The 17,061-nt window shown below is 42.9% G+C and overlaps 1 protein-coding gene across 1 annotated transcript in view; it reads left to right on the plus strand.

Moving 5' to 3' along the window:
* Nucleotides 1-17,061, plus strand: part of OBSCN (obscurin, cytoskeletal calmodulin and titin-interacting RhoGEF) — a 181,517-nt gene that overhangs the window by 105,347 nt on the left and 59,109 nt on the right. Inside the window, exons 63-78 of the mRNA XM_077184731.1 lie at nt 652-924; nt 2,043-2,315; nt 4,516-4,803; nt 6,303-6,575; nt 7,612-8,964; nt 9,525-9,803; nt 10,932-11,010; nt 11,371-11,489; nt 12,383-12,580; nt 12,987-13,019; nt 13,105-13,203; nt 13,676-13,894; nt 14,660-14,726; nt 14,828-14,847; nt 15,153-15,281; nt 16,016-16,155. Coding sequence (XP_077040846.1) covers nt 652-924; nt 2,043-2,315; nt 4,516-4,803; nt 6,303-6,575; nt 7,612-8,964; nt 9,525-9,803; nt 10,932-11,010; nt 11,371-11,489; nt 12,383-12,580; nt 12,987-13,019; nt 13,105-13,203; nt 13,676-13,894; nt 14,660-14,726; nt 14,828-14,847; nt 15,153-15,281; nt 16,016-16,155 — 3,842 coding nt within the window. The remainder of the gene's footprint in view (nt 1-651; nt 925-2,042; nt 2,316-4,515; nt 4,804-6,302; nt 6,576-7,611; nt 8,965-9,524; nt 9,804-10,931; nt 11,011-11,370; nt 11,490-12,382; nt 12,581-12,986; nt 13,020-13,104; nt 13,204-13,675; nt 13,895-14,659; nt 14,727-14,827; nt 14,848-15,152; nt 15,282-16,015; nt 16,156-17,061) is intronic.

The raw sequence follows: 17,061 nt of genomic DNA on the forward strand, positions 1-17,061 counted from the left end.
AGAGCATGGGAAAATAAACCTAAATGGCACACAGCTTTTATAATGATTCAGAAATTTACCATTCAAAGTAATCTTGATAGAGATTTTGACTTTGTGTGTTTCCTAGAGGCAGAATTATCTTGGATAATTGTCACTATAGCTTTGCCAGCCATGATATTCTCTTACATTTGCTTTGCAAGAAAAGTAACGAGATTTTATCATGAGCTGTCAGTGGATTCACTTCTCCCCTGTCATGATGACAATTGTGTTATCTGGGAGATCTTTGGGAAACTGTCATAAGAAAAAAGAAATTTGATTGCACTTTATCTTCCTGAGCTATGCCTTCCTATTGACTATTGGCCTGATTCATACAAATATGACCATTTTTTTCTTTATTTATATAAAAACCAGGTTTTGGGGGGAAACCTGGATGAAGTGCTGGAGGTTCTAGAGGTTTATCATTACTTTTAAACGGTCTTTAAATCTTTTTATTGTAATATTTTATTAGAGGACAGATTGCCATCAACAATTAAACCTACAAGCACAGTTTATCACATCCACGTTTTTCCATCAGCTTTGCAGCAGTGGGAATCATCCAGTGCTCCGAGGCTTGCTGATATTCAGAGATACAGAGCCAAATAATTAATACTGTTCATTGTCCTTCTTTTCTAGCCAAGAACAGCATTGTCCAGGGCCTGGAGAACGTGGAGGCTGTGGAAGGAGGGGAAGCCCTGTTCGAGTGTTACCTCTCCAAGCCTGAGACCTACAATTACAACTGGCTGATTGATGATGAACCTGCCAAAACCACAGAAAACACTGAGATGGTTTACTTTGAAAATGGACTCAGGCATATCCTGCTGCTGAAGAATTTAACTCCCCAGGACAGCTGCAGGGTGACTTTCATGTGCAGCGATGCAGTGACCTCAGCCTTCCTCACAGTCAAAGGTAACTCAGGTGCTTGGGCAGGGGAAATCTTCAATTTCTGCTTGGAAAGGGGAAGGAAACCAGGGAAATAGGATGAGTAGCAGCAAAGAAATGTTGCATTTGTTGTTTCTCTTACCTAAATGTTCTTCCCACACAATAAATAACAATACAATCACTCAGGTTGGGAAAGAGCTCCAGGATCATCAAACCCACCACTAACCCACAGAATCACAGAATGGATTGGGTTGGAGGAGATCTTAAAGATCACTCAGTGCCACCCCTGCCATGGGCAGGGACACCTTCCAGTATCCCAGGTTGCTCCCAGCCCTGTCCAACCTGGCCTTGGACACTTCCAGGGATCCAGGGACAGCCACAGCTGCTCTGGGCACCCTGTGCCAGGGCATCATCACCCTCACAGCCAAGAAATTCTTCCTAATAACTCATGTAAACCTATTCTCTGTCCATCTGAATCCATTGCTCCTTGTCCTGTCACTCCATGCTCTTGCAAAACGTCCCTCTCCATCTTTCTTGTTGGCTCCCTTCATGTAAAAAATAAGGTCATCCCAAAGCATTTTGTTTTCCCCTAAATGGCTGATGGTTAACAATTTCCTTGTTTTCTTGCTCTGTAGGATGTGAGATGGTTTATAAACAGGACCAACTGGCACTGAATTAGCAGCAAATTACTGTTTCAGAGCTGTCAGGATTCTGATGAGTTTGGTTGTGTTTATAGGCACTTCAGGGCTTCAGAGAGGAGGGTTTTATCAGCAACAACATTATCTCTGTCTCCTTTTACTTTATGCTATTACAGGAGACTCCAGTGGGGACCAGAAACCCTTTCTGTACATGAAAATAAGAGTACAAAAGCAGAGATCAGTCCCTACTTATGGATTAGATGGGGTTTGGAGCAACCTGATCTGGTGGAAGGTGTCCCCAAGGCAGGGGATGCAACAAGATGAGCTTTAAAGTCCAAAGTAAACCATTCTGTAATTCCAAACCTTCTGTTCTGGCAATGTACATAAACCTTTTAATGATCTCCTTGCTCTCCAAGGCCTGACTCTTCAGAGTTTCAGCACAAATATTTACAAAATCTCCCGATTGTTTCTGTAACTGAGGGCTTGACCGCCGATTTTAATCTACAGGGTGGCGCCTGCAGCTCCTGCAGCCCCTCACGGATGTGGAAGTGTCTCTGGGGGAAAAAGCAACATTTAGCTGTGTCCTGAGTGAAGCTGTGCCAGTGAATGAAGTGGCCTGGTACAGCAATGACATGGAGATCCAGGCGGGGGAGGACTGGGAGGTACAAGCAGACGGAAACAAATACAAACTCATCCTGAAAAAAGCCCAACTGCATCATTCTGGAGAGGTGACCTTTGCTTCCAGGGAAGCCATTTCATCAGCCAAGCTTTCTGTGATTGGTAAGTGTGTGCTGTTCCAGGCCAGGGGCACTCAAAATCCCACACTTTGGTATTGAGCTACAGCATCGAATTTCCCAATCTTTGTGTTGATTCTTTCCACTTTGCCTCACATGTACCAAAATGGCGTTCTTAGGCTGAGAAGATACTACTGGCAACTTGTTCTTTGACCAGATCCACCTCATCAGAAGAAAAATACATCAGGCTAGTGATGGTAGAGACGCTCCCCAAGTTTCTTTAGCTGCAGTCTTTTGTAAAATGTAACATAAACTCTAACAAAAAATCAGTATTCTCAGGGCTCAACTTCACTCTTGGCAAACGTGGACAAGGGAGGGAGCTGAGCTAGAGTCCATGTGGAAAAATTATCCAGTACAGCAGAGGAATCTTTGAAATCCACTAATCAGGGTGCAGGGCAAACAGTTTTCCAGATTAATGAGTAGCATATTAAAACCCTCAAGTGGGGGACACCCAGGGAGCACACACCTCCTGCTCCAGAGACCCAGAGTGAATAGCTAAGTAGGGAAGATGATAATTCCCTAATTCCCTCATGGAGCAGGTTGAATGATGCCATCAGTGTCCATTTCAGCAACCAGGATCTGGCTCCTTCCCACAATGGGACCAGTGGGTGACCCAGCAGTGGTCATACAGCACCATCCCAGTGATGGTTACGAGATAATTAAATGTATTTTAACTGTAGCTGAGATGTTAAAGAGTCACTGATGGACCATCTATACTTTAAATGGCTACAGGCAATCTCAGTCTAATGATTTCTGAGACTTAAGGGATCTCTGTTACACATTCCGGTCATTTCCATCACAATTAAAAAAAAAAAAAAGTTTGATGGGTTTAAATCAGCTTTTTCTAATTTTGGGTACTTGCATTTAATGAACTTCAAAATAAAAATACAGTACTCTTCCTGTTGACAGATTTTTCTCTATGAAGTTTGGCTGATAACAGAGAAAAGACTTTACGTTGTTCTTGTGGTGTCCAGATTTAAAGAACTGGCTGTTGACCATATTTGCCTTTCATTCTTTGGATTGCTATATCATGGCAGATCATTTACATCATAAATGTCTTGAGCTCAAGACAGAAAGAATTATTTCTGTCTTTTAGGCCAAAGTGTAATGTAAGCAAGGAAGATTTTCCAGTGTACTGAGTGTAGGGGATTGGGATTAGATGATCTTCAAAGTCCCAACCCAAACCATTCTCTGATCATGGACAGCAGGACACCAGATCATTCCCATCACATATTTATTTGTTATTTCCTGATGCTGTGACACATACTGCAATCACACAGAAGTGGAGTGACTCATTATTAAAATATTTGTGTTATTCTTTAGTCCCATAATAACTTCATTTCAATTAAGGCCAGACCTAAAATAAACACAATCAAGGCTCATTTCATGTGCTTGAAATTTTCAGTTAAATTCCTTGCTAATATGGACTGTGTAGGGTTATCTTTATTCTAAGCTTGGTGGGACAAAGAGGTTGATTATACATACACAAGAGGTTAATTATTTGAGATGAGAGTTGGAAAATGAATGTTTGTCATTGGCAGCATAGGGCAGACAAGGATAAATCAGTGGTGCACAGGTGCTCATGGTTGTGACTTTATGGTGACTTTACACTCAACTTTACAACAGAAATACTCAGTCTATTGCGCTTCCGCCCTCATGGCTTGCAGAAGGCTCTTGTGAAATAGGAGCCTCTTCGAGCCCAGTCTCATAAGCTCTTGGAGGTCTATTTCACATCCAAGATAGCTCAGCTACCTTAGAAGGCATAAAATCAACAGGATGGCTTCTGTTGCAGTGTTGGAAACAAAAAGGTTTTAATAAAAAGCAAAATAACAAACTCTTTACAGAGAAAAACTGATCCAGGTGCAAGAGGTTCTTGCTCCTGGTAAAATACCTCACAAAAGCAATTAGTTTCTTTGTTCTCTTCTTTTTCTAGTAATATGCTCAGGTGGGACTTTTTGGCTTCCAATTAGCTATCCTTAAATCTGAGGTGAAGCCCCCCAGGTCCTATGAGATGCCTTTTTCACCTAATCAAGGAAAGAAACTTCTGGGCTTCCTTCCTTTTTAAGGGGACAAAGGACAGTTTTGTCACTCCGTCAACAAGGGGCACATTCCTACACTCTTGGGTGCTTTAGGATGGAGTGTCCCTGCTCACATCATACATCACAGCACCTCTGTTGTGCCCCCAGCCCTCCCCGAGCCACCCGAAGCGCCAGAAGTCCTGAGTCAGAGCAGCCACTCCGTCACCCTGTCCTGGCACAAGCCGCTGGGTGACGGCAGCCAGGACATCCTGGGCTACAAGGTGGAGAGGAAAATCCCAGGAGTTGGCTGGCAGTCCTGCAGCGAGGGCCTCATCCCAAACACGGAGCTCACAGTGGATGGCCTCAGCCCGGGGGAGCCCTACAGATTCCGAGTGTCGGCCGTGAACAGAGCGGGGGCCAGCGAGGCGCTGCACTTCCCCCAGACGGTGCGGTTAGGTGAGGATGGACACAGGCTCCAGGGAGGGCTGCAAGCTCCTGCAGGCCCTACATTTTGCATGGCATGCCTGCTTCACCCATTCCAGGCATCTCCCAGTGCAGTATCTTTCAGTGCTTGGCTGCCAACACAATAGAGGAGGACGAGCTTGGGATAAAAAAGTCGTTCTGGGCTGCTGTGAACAAAACCCAGCTGCGTTTTTAGCACTGTTCTTTGATGTCCTCCAAACTGCATCCAGCTGTCTTGCAGCCTGCACTGCATCATCCACGTGCTGGCCCCTCACCGTGGGTTTCTTGTACTGCCCCCATGTATTGGCCATGAGTGTCTTTTCTGGTGGAGTTAGGACAGAATGAGTGAAAAAGGGCATGCTGGAATGTGTTTGGGGTAACCAAGACCATGAGTGGGCAATGTTGTCTTCTTCACCCATCTTTCTCCTTTTTTTTGTTTGTTTGGGTTTTTTTGGTTTTTTGTTTTTTATGCATCTTTTTCAAGAATTCCCCCAAAGAAATGCTGGGGGACAAAGTTCCTTTGCTGCCTGATGGTGAAACTTTGGAAGCTTCAGTGAAATGGGGAGTCTCTCTCAGTCTTTCTTTTCTTGTAACTCTTTCTCTGGTATCACTCATCTAAGTTCTTCAAAATGAGTATAATGATAAAAAATACTCTTTTGCTTAAGGTTCAGGTACACGATGACATTTTTTTGTAACAATAACTGCTGCCAGTGCTGGTGACTCTGCACATGCTGACTTTGTCAACAACAAACCTAAGACATTTTGGGCAGCAATCCTCTCACCCTGGTGAAATGCACAGAGAGGAAGGTAACCTTGAGGGATGTGCTGCTTTTGGGAACCCAGAACTGTCTTTTACATCCTAATCAGCATCTCTGAGTTTAATGTGTTTTTATTTGAGGTATCATGGTTCTACAAACAGCATTCCATTGGTAGACCTCCTTCCAAAGTAAAGAAAATGCAGAGAATTTTTGGTTTTTAAATATTTATGCTTTTTGATAATTTTTACTCTTCCTAAGATAGCATAAATATATATCTATATTTTTCTTTTTATTTCAAGGCAGAGATGAATGCTGCTTTGAATAATCTCTTTTCATTCTATTTATTGTTTCTTCTATGTCTTGTATCCAACTTCTTCACTTTGAAACATTTAAGATCTAGAAATCTGTAGAACTTCTTTTATACTGATGATGGGTAAATGAAGACCAGCAAACAAACACAGGAATGTGGAAAATGCAACCACTTCTGCATGTATATGTTTAGATGAAGCTGATTTAAGCACTGGGAGAGCTTGGAAAGTTGTTTTGATATTATCTTTGGAAGTGCACACTTTGGATGCTACCAGTCTTTCATTACTTTTTTTCCCCTTTAGTTTTCTACAACAGCTGAAAAATCTGTAAATGATGGATGGGTTGCTTGGATATTTTATGGAGTGGAGTGCCTTAAAGCCAGATGATTGTTCTTTGTGTTAATTCACTTTATTTCTGTAATTGCAGAGCCTCCAGTTACCATCACCCACCCCTTGGTGGGAGGATCTGTCTCGGAAGGGGGGGTGGCTCGCCTGGAGTGCACATTATCAAGTAAAACTGAGGAGAAAGTGACTTGGTTCAAGGGTAAAGAGCAGATAAAAGCTGGAGGGAGATATGAGATCCTCTCTGATGGAACAAAGCAGATACTCATTATCCGTGGATTTAAACCTGAGGATCAGGACAGCTACACATGCATGGCTTCTCCAGAAGTCAAATCTGTTGCCAGCCTATGTCTTGAAGGTACAAAGTGTGCATTTCTGGGGTGTTAAATCAGGTCTGGTATGGACATCCAGGGCCATCTCCACAGCTGGGACTGGAATTAATTTTCTTTTACAAGCTATGATAACAATCCACAAGGAATTGGTTATTTTCCTGTTTGGCATTGCCCCGTGTGTTCCTGCATCCCAAATGGTTTTGAGTTGCTCAGATTAGAGTTTCTGGAGACAGATATTTAAGGCGTGACATTATTGTCTCTAGATGAGTTCTTGGTGCCTTTTGAGATGCTTTAGGGTATTCTGTGGATGTCCCAGACAACCTGGAGCATCTCAAAAGGGACTGGGCAACATGCAGAGGAGTGTGAATGTGTCCCAGACACCTTCAGACTCAGGCACATCCAACCAAGCAGGTGTGTCCATGTGAGATGGGAGTCTCAGCTCCCAGCACAGCCACTGGAGATCTGTTCAGGACAGACAGGGAAGCCCTTCATATCTGGGAGATTGGATGAGCCTGGGTAGCTTTCCAGGCTCCACTGGCAGTCTTAACAACCAGTTCATCAACTGCAACTATAAAAAGGGCACAAATCGATTTATTGGGTCCAAATGTGCAAGGAATAAATACATTTTTAAAAAGTTGTTTGGTAATATTTTAAGTGCATGCATAGAATCACAGGACTGTTGAGTTTGGACGGACTTCCTGAAGATGGTTTGGTCCATCCTCCTCCTCAAATTGTGGTCAGCTAGAACAGGTTCACCAGGACCAGATTCAGTTATATCAACTTCCTAGAGAGGGTGTGAAGTCTCCTTCTCTGGAGATACTCAAAATCCATCTGGACACTGAATAATGGGATCTAGGGGACTGTGCACGAGCAGGGAGGTTGAACTAGATGATATCCAGCAGTCCCTTCCAACCTCCCCCATCCTGTGATTCTGTAAATTCCCATGTTTTTCTCAGTATGATGCTTAGTTAAATGCCTCTGAGACTCTCCAGAGTAGAACATTTCCATGTGCTTTCTCCAAGCTCACAGATTTTAACTCCTCATCTGTTTCACTCCCTGCAGTTCCCACAGTGTCAATGCTGAAGGAGATTGCCAGAGAAGCTCCCCCTGTCAGCCGGGCTGAGGAGCAGGTGGATGGACACATCCAGCCCAGCTTGCCCCCTGAAGCTGCCCAGGAGGGAGATCTGCACCTCCTGTGGGAAGCCCTGGCCAAGAAGCGCCGTATGAGCCGGGAGCCCACCTTGGATTCCATCAGCGAGGTGCCCGAGGAGGATGAGAAGCTTCAGAAGCTGAGGAAGGAGGAAGCAGAGATGTCTCACTACTACTCAGAGGAGTACTCCACGTGTGACGAGCTGGCCAGGACAGGAGAGGCAGATTTCTCTTTCACAAGCTCTGATGACGAGTCCAGAGCTGGGACTCCTTCCCTAGTGAACTACCTCAAGAAAGCTGAGAAGAAGAGCACCAGCATTACCAGCAAGGTTCAGTCCACCTCCACAGGAAAACTATGGAAACAGTGGGAGACTACCACTGTGGAGACCACTGTGGCCACCACAGCTGCTAAGCCAGCTGAGCCAGAGCTGCCAGATTTGGACGACCCCTCCATGAACAAGGCGGCTGTGAAGATCCAAGCCGCTTTCAAAGGCTACAAAGTCAGAAAAGAGATCAAGCAACAAGAGTGCCCAGTGTTCACTGAGACCTTCAAAGATTTCTCTGGAGAGCCTGGAAGCACCCTGCACCTGGAGTGTGTGGCCCACAGCAAAACTGACATGAACGTCCGCTGGCTGAAGGACGGCAAGGAGCTCTCGGATGGTCGCTACTACCACATCGACAGCTACAGCGACGGCACCTGCTCCCTGATTATCGCCGGCCTGGACAGGAAGGATGCAGGTAAATACACCTGTGAGGCATCCAATAAGTTTGGCAAGGTCTCACACAGCGCCAAGGTGGTGGTTGGCGCTCAGGAAGCTCAAGCTCTTGCTAAGGAGAAGAGGAGTAAGCAGAGCACCGACAGCGAGACAGAGAGCTCGTCTGGCAGCGAGCTGGACGATGCTTTCCGAAAAGCAGGAAGGAGACTCCACAGGCTCTTCAGGGCCAAGATCTCCACGGAGATCTCTGATGTGGAGGAAGAGCTCTTTGTCAGCGCAGACGAAGGAGACATAGACGTGGTTGACCACCAGACGTACCGTGAGGATGACCAGTACATCTACATCAAGTTTGAAGTCATGTCCGAGGCCAAGACAGCTGCCACACGGTTCAGAGAGATGTTTGGCGCTCTGGGAATTCCAGTGGAGATTGACATCTTGGAGCAAGGCCCGAAAAAAATAGAATTGCGCATTGGGAAGGCATCACCTCCCACCCTCGGGAAGTTTCCACCTCCAGCGAGACCTCCACCACCTTTGCTGACTTCTGACACAGGTAGGGGAAGCAGATCTTGCCTATTCCTTGGAGAAGACAGTGGGAACAGGTCACAATGTAATTTTTTCACTCTCAAGCAATTTTTTTTTTAGCAATTTTTTTTTTAAAATTTGGTGCAGGTATTTTATGAAAGCTTTGCACTTTTAGAAAAAATAATGCCTTTCTTATTCTTTTTCATTTTGAGGGAGAGGAGGCACGCTGGTGGGAAGGTTATAACATATTAACTTACCTGTGAACCCCCCGTGAGACCTACTACAACATGACCATAAAATGATTATTGTACTTAAATTAATTATGTAGGGTTTAGAATGGCCCTGAGGGAGACAAGACATTTTGGCAAGGATAGGAGCAGGGACAATACATAGTTGGCAGCTGTGGTATTGCGGTGCTGATGGAATATCTTTGCAATGATAGGGAGTTTCTTGACTCTTTTCTAGAGGAAAGATATTACTCTGCAATTAAAAAACTGGAAACCAGAAGTCTGGGCAGCAGGGGCCTAAAATATACCTTTAGATCAAAACCAAACTTTTCTTTCTTCTCTCCAACCACCCCAACTTCAGCCCCCATGTTCATGACCGAGCTCCAGAACCAAGAGGTCCAGGATGGGTACCCAGTGAGCTTTGACTGCATCGTGATTGGCAAACCCCTGCCCACGGTTCGCTGGTTCAAGGATGGCAAAGCTATTGAGGAAAACGATCACTACATGATCAACGAGGACCAGGAAGGGTGTCACCAGCTGATCATCACTGCCGTGGTGCCCACGGACATGGGCGTCTACCGCTGCCTCGCTGAGAACAACATGGGCGTGGCTTCAACCAAGGCTGAGCTCCGTGTGGACTGTAAGTCTCAAAATCACTGTAGAGAAAAACAATTTAAGGAGTTAATTGCTGAGACCTGGTTAATTTATTTTTTTTCCCAAGGAAAGCGCCATTTGGTGCTGTTTGTAGAATTTTCTGTCACTCGGGGTCACCAATTGTGGGGGTGTTCACAGGGGTCCCAGGATGAGGGAAGAGATGAGAATCTTGACTCCATGTTTCAGAAGGCTGATTTATTATTTTGTGATATATATTATATTAAAAGAAAATTATATATTAAAACTATACTAAAAGAATAGAAGAAAGGATTTCATCAGAAGGCTAGCAAGCAATAGAAAAGAATGGAATGGAATGATAATAAAATCTTGTGACTGACCAGAGAGCCCAAGCCAGCTGGACTGTGATTGGCCATTAATTAAAAACAACCACATGAGACCAACCAAAGATGCACCTGTTGCATTCCACAGCAGCAGATAATTATTGTTAACATTTCGTTTCTGAGGCCTCTCAGCTTCTCAGGAGGAAAAAATCCTAAGGAAAGGCTTTTTCAGAAAATCTCATGGCTACAGCTGTCGAGTCAGGGATGCAAAGCAAGACTCTAGTCTTCAGGTGGATTAGAAGGTTAACTTTAATGAAAGTAGCAGGTCTTTCGTAATGTGACTTGTTAAGGTGATACTTGATTGGTCTCAAAGTAGAAACAGCTCACACTCTTGGTGACTATGAATAGCACACTGTGAAGAACCATAACTATAAACAATGGTTACAGAAGGAGAGATAATAATTGTTTTAATTCTTTCCTCTAAGATTCTCAGGCTCAGCCTGGGAGGAATTATCTCTGTTCTTTCTTTGACTGAACTGAAACTCTCACAACCATTTACATTTTAAAGGAAGATGTTTTGGCTACAAAATTTTCACTTGCAAACTTCTTGGGTTTAGCTGGGTTTTGCTAACTCCAAGGTGAGGTTCAGAGCAAAGCTTTTGGGGTGAACAGAGGTGTTTTCCATAATCCAGGGACATGTGGGATCCTGCTGCAGTACAATATAAAAGCTATCTGCCAGTCACTCCAATTAGTAAGGGAACTAAAATCAGTAAGAACTATTTAAGAAAGAAAATCAAAGCTCAGATGATTCAGACCTATCTTCCATTTAACAGTGACCAGCACAGACTATGAGACAGCAGCAGATGCAACAGAGACATCATCCTACTACAGTGCCAAGGAATATATTTCAAGGTAAAATATGGAACTGTGGCTCTAACCTCTGACTCAATGAGATCAGTCTGTGTATTTATGTCAGGGCTGGGTTTGTTGTGTCGAGCAAATTTAATGCCATAAAGGAGCATCCAGCTCAGCTGAGATGCAATAACTGCAACAGCTGCACGTTTATCATGGGCAGAATTGCTTTGGAGCCTTCAGGCAAGCCAAGATATTTCCTCAAGGAATGACTCTGTTACTTTTAATGTCAGATGGTGCTTAGTCTGTTCGCAGGATGCCAAAACCCACAGACTGAATTTACCTAAAATAGAACATTCTGATTCCAAACTCTTACCTGGCATCCTGATTTTCTTCTTTCTAATTCCAATTACTGCTTAGCCGAGAACAGGAGGAATCCATGACTGAGGAGGAGCAGTTGCCCCAGATCTTTGATGAGCTTCATGATATTCATGTGGCACCTGGAGCATCGCTGGCCAAATTTCACCTGAAGGTGAAAGGTGAGTGGATCCCATGGTATTGTCAGTTTTCCAGGTATAATATCAGGTTGAAGGGCTGGACAAAACACAAGGTTTTCCAAGGTGTTCTTCTGCAGCTGTGACCCTGGGCTGAGCACCTTGCACCATTTCTGTAGAAACCAGCTGGGGAAAATGTTCATGCTGCTGAACTGTTGGAGCAGACTCAGGCAGATTAAGCCTCATTTTGCGTCCATATATCCAGGCTTAATGACTGGCATGTGCTTCTGAAAACTGAATTCTGGATTTCTCTGAGCGCAGGAGCAATAAGGAATAATAATCTTCACATTATTTGTTATCATTATTAATAGTTATATATTACATATATATTTATATAACATAAAGAACTATATCTAGTATAATTAATTGATATTAATCATAATTATATTCTAATATCAATACATATAAAGTCAGTCTCCTTGATTCTCTTCAATAAATGAAGCAGTTGTGAACTTGCCTTCATCCATTAAGGGGTTGCTCCTACAATGTGAAAACTGCAAAAACATCCCTCTGGTGTTGACTCTGGTAGGGAGAGGTAGGGATTTGTCCGATTTCTCCTGTTGCTGTCTATAAAAATTATGAGAATGCATTTGGCTTCAACATTTTTCCTTGTGAACCTTTCAAATCAGACCTAAGTGTTGATTTTTCAACCTCCAAGGCCTTTGCACATGCAGTGCCAGAAACTGAGGAGACAGGAAAGAATTTTGGCTGATAAATCAAATTTAATGCCTTTTTTAGGCATTCCTAATTGGTTAAACCCTTGAAACAGGAGCCCTGTTAAACCCTTGAAACAGCAGAGGATCCGGCAGTTTGGAGATGCTCCCAAATCAGTGCTGCCAATGAATTTTGTTCTCTGTATCTGTAACTGCTCCTCACAGGATACCCTCAGCCTCGTCTCTATTGGTTCAAAAATGGGCAGCCCCTAAAGGCCTCGGACCGGATCCTCAAGACTGACAGGCAGGAATTCCACTCCCTGGAAATCCGCGACGTCACCAAAGCAGATGCCGGCCAGTATTTGATATTTGTCATCAACTCTGCTGGCTCTGCTTATTCCTCAGCCAGGCTGGTAGTCAAAGGTGGGTGTTGCTCTATTTTGGGCTGTTCCAGAGGTTCTTGCCATGTTCTATAGTTATCTTTTACTGAGGAAACCTTCCAAGGTAACTCAGGTGAGGTGGGGAAGTCTGTAGGTAAAAGATGATGTGCTTTGCTCTTGGTTCTTTATTTATTCGCCTACACATTTGCTGTTTAAGAAGATAATGATGCCACTTCTCTGTGGTCTGACTGTCTCATATGCAGGTATTTTATTCTTGCCCATCCTCATTAACCTTAAAAGTTCATTTCATTAAAATTTAGGGGCTCTTACAGCCAATATTTCTGCGTAGTATCTCCACTGGAGTCACTTTGGGAGCTTTTTGTCTGCAACTCCTGGATTAGCACTTATTTATATTTGTCATGTTCTTTTTTTTTCTTCTTGTGTTCCAGATCCTTATGAGAAAGAAGAGCCCTCCAAAACAGGTGAGAGAAACAGGAGGTGAGAACAGAAGCCCCAGGAATTTTCCAATCTAAACTCACTGTGCTTCTTCAATAATATTATTTCCAGATGCCCATGAGCAGCTGATACCGCCAAGATTCCTTGAAAGATTTACAAATAAGAAGGTGAAAAAGGGTGCAAGCATCACATTGTCTGTGAAAGTTGAAGGTAAGTGAGCAGATACCCTATCTCTCTGAATAACACTTGAAATGTGTAATTTCACAACACATCCTTCTCTCTCTGCCCCCAAGTCATTGTAACCTCATTTCCAGTGTCTGAAGTCTGGGATTCTACTCCCAACTTACATTTCTTACAAAGACACTTCACAGTAAAGCATCTTATTTTTCTTCACCTCCATTTTTCTGTATGTAAAAATGGGGATAATGACACTTTGTAGTATGATGCACGTTGACCATGAATTGTATGGTGATTGACAATTTTGATTTTTCAAAAAGATTTGATGTCTTTATGAGCATGCTGTAAAATGATTTATCCTCCTTTATGGCATATTATGCCTGTTATTGTTGGGAAAGTATCAGAAAATGGATCAAAACAGCATTTTTTTCACAGCAAGGCTCATCATTTTAAAGGAAGAACACAAACAGGAAGATTAAAGCTTATTGCACCAATTTTCCTTTAGGACATCCACCACCAACAATCACTTGGATGAAAGAAGAGTCTCGGGAGGACATCCTGTGGATCAAACCAGACACTCCTGGGTACAAACTGGCCAGTTCCAACATGCACCACAGCCTGATCCTCTTGGATGTCAAGAAGAAGTACAGTGGAGCTTACACCTGCATTGCCACCAACAAGGCTGGCCAGTCCATCTGCACTGCCAACCTGGAAGTTGCAGATGGTAAATCTTTGCTGCAACACAAACAATTTCTCTGTATTTCCCTTTTATGCAGTGCCTAAGGGAAAAAAAAAAAACAAAAAAAAAACCCAAGTGTGACTGTTAAGGAAATTATTCAGTCATACCCAAAAAAAAGCATTTTCTCAAGAGCAGCCATGATTTTGCTTGTCTTGCAAATGGCTACACTTTTTACTTCTATAATATTTTAGGTTTCTGACTGTCTTGTATAATCAACAGCATATTTTCTGTATAAACAGAAGGCAAGTCTCAAGAGCAACCAAAGTAAGCACAAATTTTAAAAAACTAGAAAAGCAATGTAAAGTAACTGGGAAAAGTCACCTTTTGAAAAATTATTTTGAGTGCTCCACTCTGCTGAGGTATTTTGTATTAGAGTTATTTGATTTTTGTAGAGCTTTCCAAGGCCACTTTTAACACAATAAGATGAGGGAAAACAAGTATGCACTGGGAATAGGGGCAGAGCTGTGAAGGATTCCATTTTTCTGTTTTCCTGCCTTGCATCCCACATTTTTATTGTACCAAGAGCTGCAGGAGCATAACCTGAGCAGTGTGGAGAAATGGGGCAATTATATATTTTCCATGAACAGGGAAAGGGGGGAGAAACCATTGCCATCACAGGAATGGGAATATATATCCCAGGTCAGGAGCTGCTGCAGTGCTCCACGTCTAGAAAATGTGCCTGCACATTTTCTAGCTAAAAAAGGACATTCTGTGCCTTCTGTCCTCTAATGACCAACCCCAATCTTGCAGTGAAAGAGGCTGAAGTCCTGACCCAGGAGCGTGTGATGGTGTCAGAAGCCATCATGACCACACTGGGGTAAGTTGGATGTGTGGGAGAAGGGGGGCATGTTCCTCATTTAGCTCTCCTTACTGCCCGTTTTATTGCAACCTTTAACTCTCTTTTATTTTCTTTTCCAGAACTATTCAGTCCTCTGAAGGTAAGAGAAGCTGTTTTCTCTCTCTTCTTCCTGTCCTCCATATCTACAGCTGAGACTGTCAATGTATTTTATGTATCCACTCATTTTTGTCCACTTTTCTTGAAATTGTCTGAAATGTTGGAACCTTTCAGGACTGCTTGCTGTTCGAGGGTGAATTATTTGGATGAACTGAGAGCAAGCACAGTTTTAAAAAACGGAGAAGGGAAGAAAATTAAACCTTCCTTCCACGGAAGCTTCTATTACTCAAAAAGAGATGAATTTTCAATGACACTGCCAACTTAATAACAAATTCTCTTTCTTTCCAGGAGACCTTGAAGCTGGCAGAGAAGGTGTGCCCAAAAGCCCTATTTCATTAGCTGATGTTGGCTCAGAAGAGTTCTTCCAGAAACTCACCTCACGTATCTCAGAAATGGTATCTGCAAAAATAACTCAGGGTAAGGAATCTGGAAAACACAGTTTAATTATGGTAGAAAAAAAAAGCAATCTCTTTTTCTAGGTGTTGTTTAATTATAAGTGAGGTTTATGCAGCAGGTTTTGAGACAGTCATTCTATATAGGCAAATGAACATTTGTCAATGCTTAGGGGTAAGAAATTTAAGTAGGAATCCATCCAACCTGCATATCTCAGTCGAGAATGTTGAACCTGGAAAAAAGCCATTACAGTAAAATGTAAAAATGTAAGTGTATTTTGCATATTTTAGGTATTTTGAGTTCCTCAGATATTCATTGTTCCTAAATCAGAAAGCAATCCTGTTTTCTGTGCTTCCCACATCTTCAAGTTTTAGCTCACAGTGGAATTGTAAAATCAAATTAAGGCTGAAAACTCTGTGCATAGCTGCGTAGTAATCCAGTGATTTGTTGAGTTGAATGAAAAATTCTGGTTTGTGTCTGCCCTGGTTATCTTGTAGAAAAAGTTTAACTTTGAGCAAAAATAGAGGCATTAACTCTCCAACAAACATTCAGCAGTGCAGCAGCAATACATGCAGTAGGCCTGCAACACCATGTATTAAAACATCCAAATTATTAATTTAATCCTAAATATCAAGAGGAAATCACACTAAATATTACTGTGAATGCTCTTCCTAGGAAGAAGAAAAATTATGATAGATTTGGTTGATGTTTAAATTGGGAATACTTATTTAACACTTTGCTGTTGCTCTGTTTTTCAGCTAAACTTCGAGTACCAGGTGCAGAAAGCGATGATGAGTCAAAAACTCCCTCTGCATCTCCTCGCCATGGACGGTCCAGACCTTCATCCATTGCTCAGGAATCCTCCTCTGAATCTGAAGATGGGGATTCCAGAGGGGAGGTATGACATCTCTATGGACAAGTTGGACACAAGGAGAAAACTAAACTTAGAATGACCAACCTACTGTGGTGTAGGGATCTCCATCCCCTTTGGTGATGTAATTCAGTTTTGTAGGTGTATTTAGTAGTTAAATGTTGTGTCTGTGATACAGAGCACAGAGAATCAAATTCTGATGCTCACCCTGTGGTCCTGAACAAGTGCTTCAAGTCAACATGGTCAAAACATGACTTGGCACCTCTTGCTCTCACGGCTGAAATTCAGGAAGTCAGAACTTGATTTTCTGTGGCCTTGGATAAAGTTGGCCAGAGGAATCTTGTTGGATATCTCCAGCTGGGGGCTATGCACAGATCACAAACAGGATGGGACTGCCAGGAACGTGCCTTGAGCTGTTTTATTTTCCAGCATCAGTCTCATTCCATGATTATGACAATGGGAAGATGCCACCAGCTCACATCCTAGGCAGCAGACCAAGAACTTGATGTTAAAACTCACTTTATAAGTTTTTTGACCAATCACACAAAGCAAAAGCACATTGACAGTAGTTCCATCCAACCACTGTAGGCACAAGTACCTTTGGTTAAAACAATGCTTGCTTATTTCAAATACAATGCCTGCTTGTGAGCCTTAAAACACAATGCACAGAGCTCCATTATTAAGCCTAGAACTCCCTAATGTCTCACTAGATAAACTTTTCTGCAGCTTAGGGAGTTATTCTAGACATGTGTTAATACACAGACCATTGTTCTATTTGTCCTTACTTTTCTACTTCTTACATAATTTTTCTGCTGACCAATCTCATGGCTCTGCTCAGCTCTAATCACAGTTCTGCTGTCTCTGAGGCCTGCCTTTTGCAGCTTTCCCAAAACCCTCTGATTTTATGGATTCCCACAGTTGGGAAGTTCTTCA

This window comes from Agelaius phoeniceus, chromosome 1 (genome assembly GCF_051311805.1).
Source record: "Agelaius phoeniceus isolate bAgePho1 chromosome 1, bAgePho1.hap1, whole genome shotgun sequence".
In the NCBI taxonomy this organism is placed as follows: Eukaryota; Metazoa; Chordata; class Aves; order Passeriformes; family Icteridae; genus Agelaius; species Agelaius phoeniceus.